The following is a 19,875-nucleotide window of genomic DNA, read 5'->3' as shown; positions in this document are numbered from 1 at the left end:
ATTGGTAACATCACTTCAAGAGAGGCCCACCAAATCAAAAGACTATTTAAAAGGGCATGTTCAGTTATAGAATGCACTCTGGAGCCCTTGGAGGTTGTAGGATTAAAACAAAACCAGGTGCCATTATTAATAATCTTGTACATCCTGTCTGTGACACACTAACACAGAGGAATTTCAGCCAACAAATTATTCGGCAGAAGTGTGTCAAGAAATTCTACTGGGGCTCCCTTATACCAACAGTGGTACGTCTGCTTAATGCCTCACTGGGACGGTAACAGTCAAGTCTGAACTTTTTTTTTTTTTTTTTAATTTTTCGTGCTTTATAGTAATTCCAGTATGTGTTAAGAGCAAAGTTTGTGTGTATATTTATTTATTTGTGTCTATCTATTTATATATTTGTGAGGGGTGTCCAATTATAAACAGGAATTTTCATGCTGTGTTCTTATAAAGAGTGCAAGATAAGCGTGACTCATTGGACAAACACACGCATGTTTGAAGTTGTCGTTACTAGTGCTAGCTGCTTTTCCACCCTTCCTGTCAGTTGTAATCAACATGTCGGAGCAGGAAGTACACAGTAGTGTTGCACAGTGAATTATTATTAAATTTCTGACAAATGAAGGAGTCGTTCCATCTCAGATTTATTCGAGAATTAAAAATCAGGTTGGGAATGAATGTATGAATGGTGCAAGTCACTCAGAGAGGGACTATCATCTTTTTGGTCCACTTAATGAATTTTTAGGAAAGACGAAATTCAAGTTGAACAAGGATGTTATTGACGCTGTGCAAGAATGGGTCAGCATGCAGTCAATAGCACCTGTACTCTTCTGGGATTAAGAAGCTTCCTTAGCACTGGAACAAGGGTATTGCAGTGGCGGGAGACTACACAGAAAGACTGTGTGCAAGTCATTTTATTGTATTCAATAAATAAAGTGTAGCTCATAAATTGCTGTTTATATTTGAACGCCCCTCGTATTTACTTAAAGAGCTTCTGTAAAAAGCCAACTTTCACCTGGGGACAAATAAAGTTTGTTCTATCTATCTATCTATCTATCTATCTATCTATCTATCTATCTATCTATCTATCTATCTATCTATCTATCTATCTATCTATCTATCTATCTATCTATCTATCTATCTATCTATCTATCTATCTATCTATCTATCTATCTATGCTTCCATATGTACAGTATGTGAAAAGGACACATAGCAATGCATTGCATGTGGTACATTACCTAGCTACTCATGAATAGCAGCCTCGATGATACTAAACTTATAACTTCATGATCACCTCAAATGACAAGAGGCAAGGGGCTAGTAGGTAAAAATAACAAATATATCCACTAAATTGTACTAAATCTGAAAATATTTACAAAATGAGGACATAAAGAATGAGATGGGTGCAGCTGCAGACGTCTGCAACTCTGTGATTCAGGAGCACCCCTGAATGGTCATGGATTGCACGTTTATGTCACTTGGTTTACTCTTCAAACCCTCCAACAATTCTAATCTTAACCATAATCTAACAAGGCAAATCATCACATGACATACTGTATATTGCAAAGTGACAGCTTTCTCAATGTAGTGAAGCTCTGGAAGTCTGCAACTAGACTGTATTGAACATAACAGCCATTATTATTGTAACGCACTTTGATCTACTTTTATATATGAAAATGTGCTATGTACATAAGTGTTGTTATTGTAGTTGATGTCCAAGGTTGGCTTCTGTTTTATGCCAAGTTCTGTTGGAACAGACTCTGCCTCACCATAATCCTCAGCTGTGTTAAGCATGTTATTAAAACCATCAAGTGCTTTTTAGCAAAATTTCTCTGCAGGACTTCAAATCTGAGGATAATGAGCATGAAGGCATTTTTTTCTAATATTTATAACACTCTTCTGTAGACCATTGTTCTCAACCATTGGTATGCAGGGAGGCAGCACAAAAAAAAAAAAAGTTGGGAGCAGCAAGTGAGAGTGGAGCCAGAAACAAAGAAACAAAAATGCAGGTACACATCAAGAAGTATGTTGGGGCATGAATTTTATTCCAGGATTGTATCTTTTTTAAAAATCACAAATGATTTAACTTCAATAAGGAGAAGAATCGTTTCAAGACAAAAATGGCTTTCACTGTTGTCTCTTTTATGTCATTAGAATACACCATTCATGCATGTTTTGAGTACGATGTTGTGACCAATCAGCTGTCGATTTAGTGAGTTTATGTAAATGCTATACTTCAAGAAAAAGGAACGGAAACTTCCTCAGTTTATTATAAACATTGTTTCCATACAACAATCCATTTTCAGACCAACATATCCAGTTGATTTGGCTGGGAGTCAGTGCTACACTGGGCACAAGACAGGACCCATGCTTGAAGGGGGTACCATTCTCACACATTTATCATTTAGTTACAACTAGGGGGCTCCGCCCCCTGCTCGCTTCGCTCGCCAACCCCTGGTGTTGTGAATTGACAAAGAGCGTGATGTATGAATGAGATATAGCATAGTGTGAAGGTGTAGATGACGCATATAGGAATCAAATAAAGTTGTCCATGTCCAAAAATGGGCTCAGAGAGGTAGATGCTAACTTTGTCTATGGTTTGTCCTTGTGATTTGTTGATGGTCATGGTCAAGGCAGGTCTAATGGGGAACTGTTGCCATTTAAGTGTAAAAGGTAATTCCAGGTCAGAAGTTGTAAGGTAATTGTAGGAATTAGAACAGTATTTTTAGCATGTGATTCTGTAAGAAGTTTTGCTTTAATAACATTGTGTGGCATGGTGTTGACGACTAAATGTGTACCATTGCATAAACCCTGTTTAGTGTTAAGGTTTCTTAATAGCATGATTATTGTTCTGATTTTAAGGCTAAGATTGTGTTGTGGTAATCCGGCTGGGTTAATAGTGTTCAAATATTCTAAGGGGAAATTAAAATGGTCATTGTCGTCATCAGAGTCAACTTTGTCAGAGCTTAGAAAGAGCTGTTGCACTCCAGGAAGTAATGAAATGACCTGGTTACTAATGTGATCAACATTAATATTTTTTGGACATAATATAGTTCGTTGTGTTAAAAGGGGTATTTGGTGTACTGAGATTGTTGTTCCAAATATCTCCGTAACTCTTTTGAAAGCAATGTCAATTGTCTGCGTATTTTAAGGTGGATTGAAGAATAGCCGAGCGCATGGCATGTGGAACAATAGCTAAGCACTGTGTAAAATCTCCTCCTAATAAAAGTACCTTTCCTCCTGTTTTTTTTCATGCGGGTTCGTGTGTTTGGTCCCGTCACTCGAGCCGTATCGTTTTGTACCCGTGAGCGTGAATTCATGACTTGTTTGTTCTTCAGCGTTAGAAATATGGATAAGTAATAAGGAGGATCGTACTCACTGTTAATATGGAGCCTTTTCTGTGGTTGAACGGTTAATAGTGCATCAGTATAATGAGATCGACCTATGCTGCATAATTTGAATGTGTTCAGATGATGTATATTTAATACGGACGGTTCGTTCAGTAATGGGGCTTTGTGTTTCATTTCTTATTTATGTTAGTGTGGCCGTGGGTCCGAATCCTGCTTTTTGTGTATGTTTCGTGTGCTATGTTCGTAGTCTGTCCTGTTTTGTGTCCAATGGGTTTGTGTGGCGCTAGCGTCTGACTTGTTTTTTTTTTTTTGTGCTAGGGGGCGTTGCCTCATTTGTGTGTCGTGGGTCTCAATTCTCTTCTTTGCGTGTGTTCCGTTTCGCGTCTGACTCCTTTTTTCTGTGTGCTATGGGCGCCTCATTTGTTATTTTACGTTGCTTTGCATCCGGTTTCCGTTGCTTGGAAGGGGGGTTTTGTGGGGGCGCTTGCGCAGTACGTCTTTTGCGGCTACGGCCCATGGCCGGATGTCCCTGCGTCCATCCGGTTTACCATTCTCGGTTAGTAATATGGATTTCAAAATTTCCAACTTAGCCAGACATTTGTTAATGTTTTGAAGCAAAAAGCAATATTCTCTAATCATTAAAACATGTAAAGCCCAGTTATGGCTGGGTGGTCTTGTGGCCTCGGTACCACTGCAGAATTTTTTTTCTCCAGCCCTCTGGAGTTTTTTTTGTTTTGTTCATTCCTCCTGGCCATCGGACCTTACTTTTTTCTTTATAACTTAAGATTGCCTAATGCTATTTTTATATTTTTCTTTTTTCTTTCTTCATCACGTAAAGCACTTTGAACTACATCATTTGTATGAAAACATGCTATATAAATAAATGTTGTTGTTGTTGTAATGTGTTAATGGAAGTGTGTAATCTATGAGACGCATCAGGGATCACTACATTTTTACATTTTAAAAAAATCAAAGTATTGTTAATTAGTATAACAACTAAAATTTGATTGACACACATGTGATACATATTTGAATCGCACTGGAGAAAATGCATTGCCATATCCATTTAATTTCTACATTTACAGACGATTCCCTCCAACTCAATGGCTAATTCTTCATTAATGCACAGACATACGTAAGCAACAGTAAAGTGTGATGAGTTATGTGAGATAGCTTGAAAACAACAAAACAAAGACATTCATAGGAATTGTAAGGATACAAATGTAGCTGTACAATTGTGACAAATCTAAAAAAAGATAGATACATTTTTAAAATAAAAGAATCTGGAGTTTGTGACATTTTAAATTTGAATGAATTTTACTTGTCCATTAAATGTTCCTACATTCATTCATGCAGTCTCGCAATGGTGAATATCACGAACCTGATACAGTAATTTTCTGACAAATCTGATTTTTTTTAGCTTTTTTTTTTTTTTTTTGGTTAATTGAACTGGTAGAATGAAACCATGGTATTTTAAACTATTTGTGAACTCATTTAGAAACATGTATTATTAACGGTGGAGCTCATTTGGAAAACATTATCTTTTTTAATATTGTTTAAGACGATGTAAATCAGATGTATTCATTAATTAATGTTCTAACTACTTCATTCATTAACTGCTGCCATAAGTTAAGTGACAAAGTTAAATGACCTGTCATACCGTGCTTTCAAAATTCATCACATCCTTGTGCCACACCCCATGAAATTATTTCTGCCAGCTTCACTAAAGCTTAAAATAAGCATTTCCACAGGCAGTGATACTTCTCAGAAATCTGTACTGAATGATAATATTTGTATTAGATTTAAGCCCCAAGTGTTCTCTGTATGCAGTGCATGTTCAGCCCGTGTCCATATTTAAATTTTTATTATGTAATAGTAGCAATATAAGCAGCTCACTACACAAAACGCTAAATGCATGGAGTACTAGTGATGGGAACTCCGGCTCTTTTCAAAGCTTCGGCTCTTTTGGATCGGCTCCCTTTAAAGAGCCGGCTCTTATGGCTCCCGAATGGCTCTTCGTTTAGTATCACTTGGATGCTTATATTTTAGCCTAATTAAGCAATTATGAATGGTTTGTGTATAGCCTAAGCAATTTCTTATTCATTGTTTTCAGACATTACGTATTTTATGCATTTTTTCATTACAATAAATACACAGTTACTATTGTTTAACATTTTAATAAAAGCTTTAAATGAACAGCTTAACACAAAACCACAGCAAACAAATTAAATAAAGGCCAAACTCAACAACAACAACACAACACTATGATTCTTTGAATAAAAGTTTTTAGGCCAGGTTGGCATTCAGAAATGCCAGATGCCTCAGCTTAGATGGGCTGATGCGATTTCTCCTCCTTTATTTGTCCTGTTTTTGAGAAGACTCTTTCTGAGGGGACCGATGTAGCGACAATGCAAAGTCTTCCTACCATTACCTTAACCAGGCGTGGGTAGACTGCAGCCTTGGCCTCCCACCAGCTCACTGGGTCTTCAGATCTTTGGATGAGGTGCTCCTCAAGATAGGACCTCAGCATTTCCTGTTGCTCTTTCATCAAAGAGCCTCCACACAGCAGAAGCTTGTGGTTCCTGTGAACACGCCCCTGCTCCAATTTCTTCCTCTTGGCCCTCTGATGGAGGAGCAGACAGGCTGCTGGGGTTGCATCTTGCTGCTGCTGCACTTATTCTTTGAAATGCCTCATCCACAGCTCTGTTGTCATTAAATGCTACCTTTTTGTCCAGAGCAGTGGTTTCTGAAAGCACAGTGTTGTACTCCATCCTTAGATATATAGTTATGGAATAATTGTTTGGGACAAAGTTTTTCTGCTAGGGAGAACATACATGGGGTTTAAGGCCTGTACAAAAGTTGTAAATCCGCTGTCCTCCACAATGGAAAATGGTTAAAAGTCGCTAGCTATCATTTTAGCCAGCTCCTCATCGACACTTATTTGTTTGTTTGGCGTCATTTGTTTTGGAATAAATGTGCTTATTTTGGTTTGAACTGAAGACCGTGTTATATCTGCAGTTTTCGGTAAGACAGTGGATGCTGCAGCAGAAGTACTTGGCTCTTTTCCAGGGTCAGTGGATGGCAGGAGAGAGGGCACGCTCTCCTCCAGTTGCACGGATGGGTGGGTGGTTCTTATATGTCTGTGCAGGTTTGTTGTTGACCCTGCATATTACAAATTCTGCACTTAGCTTTGCAGTCTGCAATATCACTGAAATGCAGCCAGATGCTGCTTCTTTTTCGGCTTTCACTCAATTCTTCACTCTTTTTTTCTCTTCACGATACGCTTGCATTTAAATCTGGCTCCTCGTCTGTCGCAGCGACAGGTACACAGAGCGTACCTGGCCTGTACCAACACTCGCTGTCTTCGGAGCGTCTGCCCCCCTTTCTTCTTTCACATAATGGTAAGATCCTAGTCCGATGTGTCGTTCGTGAACGAACCGGCATTATGAGCCAATGTTCTGTGTGCCCATATAAATAAAGTCCCGCCCCTGCCGAATGGATTTTCAGCAGAGCTGAGTAGGAGCCGCTGAAGCTTCGGCTCTGCTCAACGGGCATCGGCTCCCCTCGTTCGCTTCAAAGCATCGGCTCTTAGAGCCGGCTCGTTCGCGAACGACACATCACTATGGAGTACCCAGGATCAACCCTGTAACATCTCCATTACAAAGCTGCAGTTCTCACCCTGCTTAACATTTGGGCTTCACACATTGACAGCAACATCTAAATTGAACAATTTATTTTTCTTCAGTTTTATTCTTGAACTAGCAAAATACCCGCGCTTCGCAGCGGAGAAGTAGTGTGTTAAAGAGGTTATGAAAAAGTAAAGGAAACATTTTAAAAATAACGTAACATGATTGTCAATGTAATTGTGTTGTCATTGTTATGAGTGTTGCTGTCATATATATATATATATATATATATATATAGATATATGTGAATTTCCCATTGGGATTAATAAAGTATCTATCTATCTATCTATCTATCTATCTATCTATCTATCTATCTATCTATCTATCTATCTATCTATCTATACACATATATTATATATATACATACATATACACATATATTATATATATATATATATATATATATATATATATATATATATATATATATATATATATATATATATATATATATATATATATTTGCAGTTGGAGATCCACAAAGGGAGAAAAAATGAATCACGTATCATAAAATAGTTTTATTCCTGAGCTTTCAACCCCTATCAGGGGTCTTCATCAGAGGATAATGCTTAGACTTACAGGAATCAAAGGCAATATATAGCATCACATTCAGTATTGTTGACGATTCAGATTATTCCGTCAACAGCGCGGAGTCGGCATTACAGCGCTTGAATGACGTATCCATTGCCGAGGACGAGATCATGGTCTCGTTTGATGTTATATCACTATACACCATGATCCCGATCCAACTGGCCACAGAAACATTATTAATGAAACTGGATAGTGACCCCACCATAGAGACAAGAACCAAACTGTCCATCAAAGACATAATGCACCTAATATCATTTCAACGGCAAGTATTACACACAGAAAGAAGGCATGCCGATGGGATCACCATTATCTGGACTCCTAGCTGAACTGGTAATGCAACGATTTGAAAACATAGCTTTATCCCAGATTACACCCAAAATTTGGATACGCTATGTAGACGACACATTCGTCATATTAAGAAAGAACCAGCTGAATGAGTTCTTCAATCATATTAACACAATATTCCCTGCAATCCAGTTCACAATGGAAAAAGAAAACAATTGACACATCAATTTCCTGGACATTTACATCAAAAGAAATAGTGACGCCACCCTGACCACAAGTGTTTACCGCAAACAATGCCAATCAGACAAGATTCTACACTTCGCCAGCAATCACCCGGTATCTCATAAACGGAGCTGCGTGAAAACCCTATTCAAACGAGTCCACACGCATTGTAATACCAAGGAAACAAAAATTAATGAGAGACGCTATCTGTTTCAACTTTTCACCTCGAACGGATACTCAAATTCATTCATTAATCGGAGTCTACACAGCAGGCGCCAAAGGAATCAGCATACAAGCGACGTAAATCAGAACCCCCACCCCACCTGGCATTCACTCCCGTATCACCATAATGTGTCAGAAGGCACGGCATGCACCCTGACCAAGTGGGGCATCAAAATAGCACATAAACCCACCAACAATCTGCGCATGGTCCTGTTTAATGCTAAAAACAAGAAATCGACAGCCGAAACACGAAACGCAGTTTATAGTATTCCATGCAATTCTTGCTCAGCTGTATACATAGGACAAACGTCAAAAAAAATCTCAACACGTGTACAGGAACATCGCAACGCCGTCAGAAGAAAGGACACACTATCTTTGATATATGCACATACTAAATCGACAGGACACACATTCAACTGGGACAACGTAAAAGTAAAATTTAAGGCCAGTACAAAAAGCGCCAGAGAGTTGGCCGAGTCTTGGCTATCAGATGAAAACGCCATCAACAGACACTTGGACATAAACCCAGCATATGCCAACTTAAGAAGGACATATGCACTTTAATTAAACGATTACCACCCCCCCCACCCCCTTGATCATACTGACTTAGTCACCGCCACCCACCCCCCCATCAACCCCAATACTGAATGTGACGCTATATATTACCTTTGATTCCTGTAAGTCTAAGCATTATCCTCTGATGAAGACTCCTGATAGGGGTTGAAAGCTCAGGAATAAAACTATTTTATGATACGTGATTCGTTTTTTCTCCCTTTGTGGATCTCCAACTGCAAATATGCAAACCGTATCACAGACCTTCTCTTCCATTCATATATATATATATATATATATATATATATATATATATATATATATACACATACAGATGTATTATATATTATATATATATATATATATATACATATATATATATATACATATACACATATATTATATATATATATACACATATACATATATATTATATATACATATACACATATATTATATAGCAAAATACCCGCGCTTCGCAGCGGAGAAGTAGTGTGTTAAAGAGGTTATGAAAAAGTAAAGGAAACATTTTAAAAATAACGTAACATGATTGTCAATGTAATTGTGTTGTCATTGTTATGAGTGTTGCTGTCATATATACATATATATATATATATATATATATATATATATATATATATACACATAAATTATATATATATATACATAAACACATATTATATATATACATAAACACATATATTATATATATATATATATATACACACACATATATACACATATATTTTATATATATATATATATATATATATATATATATATATATATATATATATATATATATATATACACACATATACAAATATATCATATATATATACATATATATACATATACACATATTTTATATATATATATATATATATATATATATATACATACATACATATACACACATATATGCACTTACAATAACATAGAAATCAATATAAACAACATTAACATCATTATCATATGAGAATATGAAGTAATATATAAGAAGCACATTTCATATAAATATAAATTATTAAACAGTAAAATCTTCTTCTATAATTTGCTACCGTGGCTATTTGTTTGTCTGTCCAGGATTTTAAATCACCTGTAGCTCGCAAACCGTTTCACGTATTGACTTGAAATGTGGTACACATATAGTACGTCACGTCTGCTATCCGCTTTATGGGTGATGATTGTATTACTCTTTTTATCTTTATGTTATTTTATTGTAGAATCAACTCCTATCTGCGCACACCAGGGCGGCCGTGGGCGGATGAGTATGATGTATTCACTCCATGTTATTGTGCATTGCGCTGTGACTGGTATTTTGATAAAAGAATTTGAACAACATATAAGAAGCGTATAAATTATTAAACAGTAAAACATTAACATTTAAGAAGTAAAGTTACATTGAGTACTACTGCAGAGCCTTCGGGTATACCTCATTTTTTGTTTGCTCATTACATGCTTAAATGTATACATTTTTTGGTGTACCTACCCGAGAACACGCGACATATAACCGACCGTGGGAGAAGCATGGATTTTAAACACGCGTTGAGTTCATCTGCTGGTCTCCCTCGTGGAATAACTGGTAATGTTTGACTAAAATCTACAGCGAGTAAAACGACATTACCTCCTTTTTTTTTATGATCTCTGAGATCTTGCTTTTTTCGGTTCAAGGCTTCATAAGCTCTTTTATGTTCCATGGTGTACTTATCCCAAACCATCATCTTTGAATGTTGCAAGACTTTCGCCTTGTATGTAGATCGACGTGCCCTCTTTTAATTGCGAGAAGCAGATATATATAGCCAAATTCTCGCGCTTCGTTGCGGCGAAGTACTGCTTTTAATTTTTTATTAAGAAGAAAAGAATACCTTTTTAAACGTATCGAAAATATACCAATAACAATTTGTTAAGGATCTGTTTTTTTGTGAAGCTCCCTTTTCACAGCTGTCGCGCTACGGCGTGTGTTTCGTTTATTTGACAGTATGTAGATCGTGGTAATTACATTCATGGCATTCGTTTTCTGAATCACAATCTGATTGTATGGGTGGTTACCTGCCAGGTCACGTTTGTGGTTTGTCAGCAAGTCGCCTTACGTCCACCACGTGCCCTCTTTCTGTTTGCGGCTCTTCCTTCATTTCTCCCTACTGCGTTCTTTTATCTCGCGAATATGTTATTGCAATCCGCAGCGGGAGCGTTTCTATAAACTTAATTTAAACTTACGTTTTACACCGTGCTTTGTTTCCCTTATGAAGATGCTTGTATGCTTTACTCGCTCGCTTCTTATTGTTTCGGTCCCTTCTCAATTGTTTAATGAATTTTTTGTTCTTCGCTGTTTGCGGCTCCTCCTTCATTTCTCCCTACTGCATTCACAGTCTTTTCACGTGATTACATGGGAGGCGTGATGACGTGACACTCAACTCCTCCTTCCATGGCCATCGAGCTGCCGTCCATTACAGTATATTGTGAAAAAAGAGGTTCCAGTTATGACCATTACGCGTTGAATTTCGAAATGAAACCTGCCTAACTTTTGTAAGTAAGCTGTAAGGAATCAGCCTGCCAAATTTCAGCCTTCCACCTACACGGGAAGTTGCAGAATTAGTGATGAGTCAGTCAGTCAGTCAGTCAGTCAGTGAGTCAGTGAGGGCTTTGCCTTTTATTAATTAGTATAGATAAAAGCACACTTGTTTTATTGTACATTTTGTGTAAGTGTTTATTTGATATTTGGACTTAATTCTTCACAAATTATATTCTTCACGTTAATATTATGTTGTTATTACTGTAATATATGAAATATTTTCTGTTTTAGATACATGTTCAACATTTCTCACCTTGTATTATCATCCTACATTTACACAGATCGTTGTAGATGCGGAACATACATGAAATATAAGTATTTCAAATAACGAGATATTATTTTTCTATACAATTCCACACAGCTCACTCCCAGATAAGCAGACTTCAGCTGTAAGAATTTTGTGTCTGACTTCAGCTGGAGGATGGGATAGCAGGCTAGCAAAACATAGCATTTGCAAAACAAAGGCGCTATTGGTGCGCAGTTAACACAGTGATGAGGAGGTGCAAATAAAATTAAGGCATAAACCACCAGATGCATGTGACAGGAGCACCGCATGGATGATATGGATGAGAGTTCATCCTTTGATGTCTTTTTTCATTAAAAAGAAATTGACTAGACAGTTATTTTGTCTCACTTTTTTTTCCTATTTATTCCATACATAACGCAAAAGTAATAACTGTATACTGTTCAGTATTTGTCAAGAGAAAGCATTTGTGTTAAACATCAACCCACTACTTAACATCTTTTATACCTGAGGAATTTTCCTGCTAAAGCAGACAGATATTGGTTATTAATCCACAAAATAACAAATATTATTTTATACTTATTGGCATACTGTATACTTTTCAACAACATAGTAAAAGTCTTATATCGCAGTTGCTTTTGGCAGGGAAATCCATACAATATCCCAATAAGGATAATAATATAAAACAGCAAGAAACATTTACCACAGGGCATGATTGAAAACACAGGATGAGCTGAATGGCTGCCATCTGTAATGATGGATTTAGCCCTGCTCAGATGACAGGTGCAGTAGATGGCATGGAGATGTGGAAGACCAACTCCAGTGTTTGGCATCTCTTTACTGTGGAAACAGTACAGACATTCCTTAGGAGGAACTTACGATCCTGGCTAGTCAGGTTACTAAACAACACTGGGATCCATCCAGTAAGGATTGTCTCAGTAGTGCAGCGGTAGAAGGTTTAATTCCAATTTCAAAACGTTTTAGCTTTCTTGGGTAACAAAGTCTTTACTGAACTTTTTTGAATATGTAGGTAGTGTTGACAGACCATAAAGGCAGCCAGTGATCTGACCCAGAAACCTAAAGCTGCTAACTGCCCTTCTTCTTCTTGAAGGTATCAATGACCTCCTGTGGCTTGCTGATGTTCAGGATGAGGTTGTTGTCATGGCAGCACATTATCAGGTCTTTTATCTCTATGCTGTAGCTAGTTCATTAACATAGTTGATAATGCTGTTGCCCTCATGTTTTGCTAAACCATCATAGGTAAACAGATTGTACAGCAGTCGGCTAAAGCAACAGCCTTGCAGAAGGTTGGCATTGGTGAGCAGTGTGGAGGAGTTCCTGTTGCCAAGCCTAATAAAAAAAATAACTCTTTGCATTTATGCAGCACTTTTCTCACTACTCAAAGCGCTTAGCAATTGCAGGTTAAGGGCCTTTCTGAAGGGCCCAACAGAGCAGAGTCCCTTTTTTTGGCATTTTACGGGATTTGAACCAGCAACCTTCCGATTGCCAGTGCAGATCCCTAGCCTCAGAGCCACCACACCTCAACCCTCATTAATTGGGGCCTTTTTGTCAGGAAGTCAAATACCCAGCCATAGACAGAGATGCTAAGAACAAGGTCTTTGAGATTCAGCACAAAACTAGTGGGGACAGTGGTGTTAAAAGCAGAGCCATAGTCGATAAACAACATCTTAACATAGATGAGCAGGGCGAGGAAGATGGCATCATCCATAAATCATTATCTGTTGTACTGGTATATACAGTAAACTGGAATGTATTTTTAGTAGCAGGACTGTTGACATTAGATTTTATTAATTTTATTTTATGTTACTATATAAGGCAGAATAAAAAATGCAGGAAACATAAGAATACAGTATAATGCATAAAGATTAGTTGGATGGGAGATACTGTCAGTGCTTTTCAGTGCTAATAAATTCTTACCATAGACAATCAATGTGATTTCACTTTTGTGCTCAGGGCTGCTGTGATTGAAAGCAGACACATAATATGTCATGCTATCTTGTGTCCGCAGCTGTAAGATTTCCAGGGAGGCATTGTTGGTGTGAAGTTTCAGTCGATTCTTAAACTGTTCATACCAATCATCCCTGATCTTGCCAGATATTAACGTAGCAATCAGTGTCACATTTGAAAAAAGCGACCACTGGATGTCTGTAGGATGAAAGTCAGATGGCACTCCAGAGGGTAACACCACAGACTCGTTCACAATGGCAGTTATAGTTTTTCCATTTATAAAATGGAGAGCTGTGGAGAAAGAAAAAAGAAAAACAATGGGAAGAATTTAGAATGACTGCATGAATTGAAATTTTAGCCTTTCATTGTTATTTACTTAAGGTGGAAGCTTGACACAATATTTAGCATTGCTCCTTCAGATGCTAGATTCCCATCCCAGCTCAGATATTGGTGTTGTGCAGTCTGTACATTATCTTTTATGCAAATTAGTTTTATTTAGGAAGAAACATGCAAAATTTGCACAAAGTCAAGGCAGATTACACTAATGTTTAATCTATATAATAATGTTGCTTCTAAAAGGATTTACCACTTGGTGGATTTTCACCACTTTATTTCTTTCAATTAATTAAAACTAATGACATTAAATTTAATAAGTGGAAAACTTTTAGTGGTGGCTGCTGTCAAAGTCTAAGCATATTTTTTGAATTTATAAATATTGTGAAGCTGGATGAGTGACATAGGCAAATGTCGATTCACGTATAGATTTGCAAATGTTACCCCTGAAACATTCAGAGTCAGAGAGCTTCTGTTCTTCTATCCAGCCAGTGTTTGGAACTGTGATAAAGAACAGAGAGAGCACATGCATTGAGCTGGTGTCAGTTTCACACAGTAGGATTTATTCTTGTTTAAGAGGACATACTTCAGGAATCAATAAAATCACTGTAACTAATGGCCTTCAGTTTAGTCCTATTCACAAAACAAGGCCACAACACCCCTGACTTAAAACTAGAACAGTTTCTTTACATTCACAATCCAACAATTAATTTGTTTATGCCTATTTGACCTTTTAACTCAAACTCATATTACAGTATCCCAGTAACACCTTCACTAACAAAATACTCATCTAAGAACAGCTATGTGTATTTGGCTCATTAACAATGCACAGTATATTTATTGTATTCATAAAACACTATAAATTTGTTTGTAACCAACTTAACACAACAGGTTTTAATATAATTATTCTAACAACATATAATGGCTCTTTATTGTATTACAATATAATTTCTATTGATCTCCTTTAACAAAGACATACTTTTTTCTATATTAAAGTTTACCATTTAATGTTTACATGTTATAAACTAATCTGCTATGCTTTTGCAGTGTCATCTATTTTTGCAAGGTAACACATAAACAGAAAGAAAATGAAATCCTAACAAAAACAATGCAACAGCATACATTCAACCCAGCAAAATCAGTTCAATAAGACTAACTGTTGGAAATGTCTAAAAGAAACAATATTGAATTTTATATTTATAAAGCACCAAACTATTTATTTGTAGTGTGTCACAGGTGGCTGAGGGGGGCGGCCGGGACGCCCCGGAGGACCGGAGGAGGGCTTATGCCTCCCCCAGACCACATGGGGGCGACCGCCCTGGTGGCTATGGGGGCTTTGAAGCTCAACCCTGTAGGGCCCCGTGGTCACTGCCAGGGGGCGCCCCAATGCCTTGGGAGCCCTGGACCTTAGCACTTCCGCCACACTGGGGGGAAGAGGATTGGGGACAACCAGAGTGCTTCCAGGTGTGCAGCCGGCACTTCCGCCACACTGGGGAGTGCCGGCGGAAGATTGTCGGGAGGCACCTGGAGCACATCTGGGTGATTATAAAAGGGGCCACCTCCCTCCATTCAGGGGCTGGAGTCAGGAGTAAAGGAAGGACGAGGTCTTGGAGGAGGCAAGGAGGCGGCCTGAAGAAGGAAAGGCATTTGTGTAGTTGGCCTGGACTTTGGGGACTATTGGGGTTAGTGTGCACTTTATGTAAAGAGTAGAATGTATAATAAACGTGTTGTGGGTGATTTGAACGTGTCTGTGTCCGGGTCATCTTCCACAAGTGTAAAGAATTTTTGCTTTAGTATCATTTGCAATCTTCAAATCACCAGGGGCATCATGTATAAACGGCGTGTACGCACAAAAATGTTGCGTAAAGCCACGCACATTTGCACGTCAGGTCAAACCATAGTGTAGCAAGTTCCCAGCTGTTTTGCAAACTGGCGGCACCCAGTGTCAAAGCAGTGCTACTGTTCCTGAGTGGTTTCCTTTATTTATTTGATTCACTTTTAATAATAATAATAATTCATTACATTTATATAGCGCTTTTCTCAGTACTCAAAGCGCTATCCACACAGGGAGGAACCAGGAAGTGAACCCACAATCTTCCACAGTCTCCTTACTTCAAAGCAGCAGAACTACCACTGCACTTTTCTGACGCGGCTTTATCAAATACATTGAAATTAACCACATATTGTTTTTTAGTTTAAGGCATCTGATTGTAATCAACAATATAATGATGTACGGTATGGCCAAACTATTCCAAATACCATAGCTGCTTTAGCATTGTTACTCTTAGTGCACTTCGCATTGTTTTCAGTTCAGGATGTCTACAAATTTGTCACCTTATGATTGCAAAGACTGAACAGTTGTAGCTGCTGTTTTAAACAGTTTTCACAATTTTTTAGGGGACAACTAAAGGGCTTGAATAAACGTAATTCCACGCCTGACCAGGGGGCAGCGAAGTGCACTGATTTTCTCTTTCAATTCCTTGCAGAGCATTCTCGGGAAGTCCCGCCCAGTTTTGGGGCAACCAATGACGTTGCTTCCGGTTCTGGCTCTGCCAACGACGCCACTTCCGGTTCTGGCCCTGATGACATCACTTCCTCTACTTGCATTTAAAGGCCACCATTTTAAGGCAGCAATCAGTTCTGTTTTGGACTCAATCATGTGAATATGTCTGTTCTTTTTGATCGATTTTGCAGCCGGGAAATATTATATGGGTGGCTGCCCCAAACCTTTCCAATGACTCTTTGTCGTTCTTGTGACACCGTCCACAGACTCCCTCAGAAACATGAATACCAAGCATCACAATGGGAGCGAAGTAACTCACACGGTCCAGCTTCTTGTTCACTGACAAGTCGAAAATGTGTTTGATTATTCACAAGCTATGTAAGGCCTTGCTCTGTACTGTAATGCCAGATTACATCAGGCTGTCTCAAGAAGATAATCTTTAGGAGTGTCCAGTTGGAGAGTGTAAATTTCCAAACAATTCCAGTCTGAATGTGCAAAAGTAGATTACATTTAAGTCAAATAATAACAATAATAATAATAATTCTTTTCATTTATACAGTGCTTTTCTCACTCCCCAAAGTGCTTCATTAAGTGGGAACCCTCTTCAACAACCACTAAAGTGTAGCATCCACCTGGATGATGCGATGCCAACCATTTTTGGGCCAATATGCTTACCACACAATAGCGGTTAGGTGGTGAAGGAGTGAGAAAGAGAGATAACCAATTAGACACAGCAGATGATTAGGAGGCCAGAATGACTAGGCCATGGTGGGCAGTTTAGCCTGGACAACAACAACAACAACATTTATTTATATAGCACATTTTCATACAAATAATGTAGCTCAAAGTGCTTTACATTATGAAGAAAAGAGAAAAAAAGACAAAGTAAGAATTAAAATAAGACAACACTAATTAACATAGAATAAGAGTAAGGTCCGATGGCCAGGGAGGACAGAAAAAACAAAAAACTCCAGACGGCTGGAGAAAAAAAAATCTGCAGGGGTTCCAGACCATGAGACCGCCCAGCCCCCTTTTTGCATTCGACAGTAGTATACACCCTACTCTTTATGAAGAATGCCCAGGGATCTTTTATGACCACAGAGAATCAGGACCTTGGTTTTACGTCTCATCCGAAGGACAGCACCATTTTTACAGCACAGTGTCCCCGTCACTGCACTGGGGCACTGGGATCCACATTCAGACCACAGAGTAAGTACCCCACGCTCGCCTCACTAACACCTCTTCCAGCAGCAACCCAAGCTTTTCCTAGCTGGTCTCCCATCCAGGTACTGTTTGGGCCCGAACATCCTTAGCTTAGTGGATAACCTGTTCTGAAGTGCATAATCGCATTGAATTTTAGTACTAGATATGAGTGTTCTAATATTGACGTGAAATCTGGTGATTCCATATATTTTTATATTATTCATTCTAGACTAAAAAGATCCGATCTGCAGTAGGTATGAGTGAAACATCAGAACTGAACTGCAGTGTGAATACATCCTATGTTAGTGTTAAAACTGAATACACAATGGCAGGCGAGAAACGTGGCAGCACACCAGAACTAGAGTGGGCTCAGCATTGTATACAGAAGAGAACAAGAAAGCTAATTGGATGTTAGGTTATTATGATGTATGGAAAATAAGTCAACGGAGGTTATTTTTACGCCACTCAAGAATCCTAAAGTGGAAAGTTTCAAAAGCACTTCCCAAAATACCCACTAGAAGGAGATTTACCATTAAACCCTGGCTAGATTTAATGGCAAACACATGATCTTTATAAAATAAAATATTCATTGTTTTTCAAAACGCTCTGCCACAAAGTAGATGACAAAAGGCAAAAGTAGATGCCTATAACAAAGGTAATCCAATAGCAAACAAAGTCCCAATACAGTGATCCAGAGAATGATCAAAAAACAGAGCAGAAGGTAAAAAATTCTGCAAAATCACAAAACACAAGCAAAGTAAAACCCCAAGCAAACTCACTGACTTCCTAAGCACATTCAAGTGATTCAGTGTTGTATGTTTCTTCCTAAATACAACTCATTTGGATGAAGGATAATGTGATCCACTGTGGGAAACCCTCACCTGTATTCAGTCCCTGGCAGTGATGGACCCCCTCTCACCCTGCTCTTGGGTAACCACCCAGAAAACAGTAGGCACATAACAAAAGCTTATAGAAAAAACAAGGAACAATGTAAATAATTAATAAAAGTAATATTAACATAAATAAATAACTCAACAATGGAAAAAAGGACATGAAACACGGATTTGAATCTCAAACAAGGGGGGAACCCTGGCAGAAACATAGTAGTTATGTTTAAGTTATATAACTCACTAGTGAGGTCTCTCCTGGAGTATTGTGTGCAGTGTTGATTTCGATATTGCAAAAAAGACATAACACTAGGTATAGTCCAGATGAGACTAGGCTGATTCTGGAACTGAGAGGTATGAGCTATAAGGAAAGAGTAAAAGAGACAAACCTATTCAGTTTAAGCAAATGGAATGAAGGTCAGTAGGAACAAGACAGAATACATATGTGTGAATGAGAGGGAGGTCAGTGGAATGGTGAGGATGCAAGGAGTAGAGTTGGCGAAGGTGGATGAGTTTAAATACTTGGGATCTACAGTACAGAGTAATGGGGATTGTGAAAGACAGGTGAAAAAGAGAGTGCAGGCAGGGTGGAATGGGTGGAGAAGAGTGTCAGGAGTAATTTGTGACAGACGGGTATCAGAAAAAGTGAAAGGGAAAGTCTACAGGACAGTAGTGAGACCAGCTATGTTATATGGGCTGGAGACGGTGTAACTGACTAGAAAGCAGGAGACAGAGCTAGAGGTGGCAAAGTTAAAGATGCTAAGAACTGCATTGGGTGTGACGAGGATGGACAGGATTAGAAATGAGGACATTAGGGGCTCAGCTTAGGTTGGATGGTTGGGAGACAAAGTCAGAGAGGCAAGATTGCATTGGTTTGGACCAGTGCAGAGGAGAGATGCTGAGTATATTGGAAGAAGGATGCTATGGATAGAGATGCCAGGGAATAGGAAAAGAGGAAGGCCTAAGCGAAGGTTTATAGATGTGGTGAGAGAGGACATTCAGGTGATGGGTGTGACAGAGCAAGATGCAGAGGACAGAAAGATATGGAATAAGATGATCTGCTGTTGCAATCCCTAACAGGAGTAGCCAAAAGAAGAGAAGAAGAAGAAGAAGATGACTGTAGATCTCAGTTGTTTCTTTAAAACAAATGTGCAACTAGAAAACAGGAACATGGTTGTTAACTTGTTTAGGGCAGATTTTGTACACATTTTACAAAGTTTTCGCAAATTTATAAAGAACAATAGACACATGGAATCAATT

The 19,875-nt window shown here is 38.3% G+C and overlaps 1 protein-coding gene across 2 annotated transcripts in view; it reads right to left on the bottom strand.

Moving 5' to 3' along the window:
• LOC114666552 (signaling lymphocytic activation molecule-like) overlaps window positions 1-19,875 on the bottom strand; it is a 311,763-nt gene that overhangs the window by 8,489 nt on the left and 283,399 nt on the right. For both annotated transcript variants that reach the window (XM_051920086.1, XM_028821456.2), the window contains exon 2: window positions 13,660-13,980. In XM_051920086.1, the coding sequence (XP_051776046.1) occupies window positions 13,660-13,980 (321 nt within the window). The remainder of the gene's footprint in view (window positions 1-13,659; window positions 13,981-19,875) is intronic.

The sequence above is a fragment of the Erpetoichthys calabaricus genome, chromosome 16, assembly GCF_900747795.2.
Source record: "Erpetoichthys calabaricus chromosome 16, fErpCal1.3, whole genome shotgun sequence".
In the NCBI taxonomy this organism is placed as follows: Eukaryota; Metazoa; Chordata; class Cladistia; order Polypteriformes; family Polypteridae; genus Erpetoichthys; species Erpetoichthys calabaricus.
This window is presented reverse-complemented; position numbering and strand designations above follow the sequence as displayed.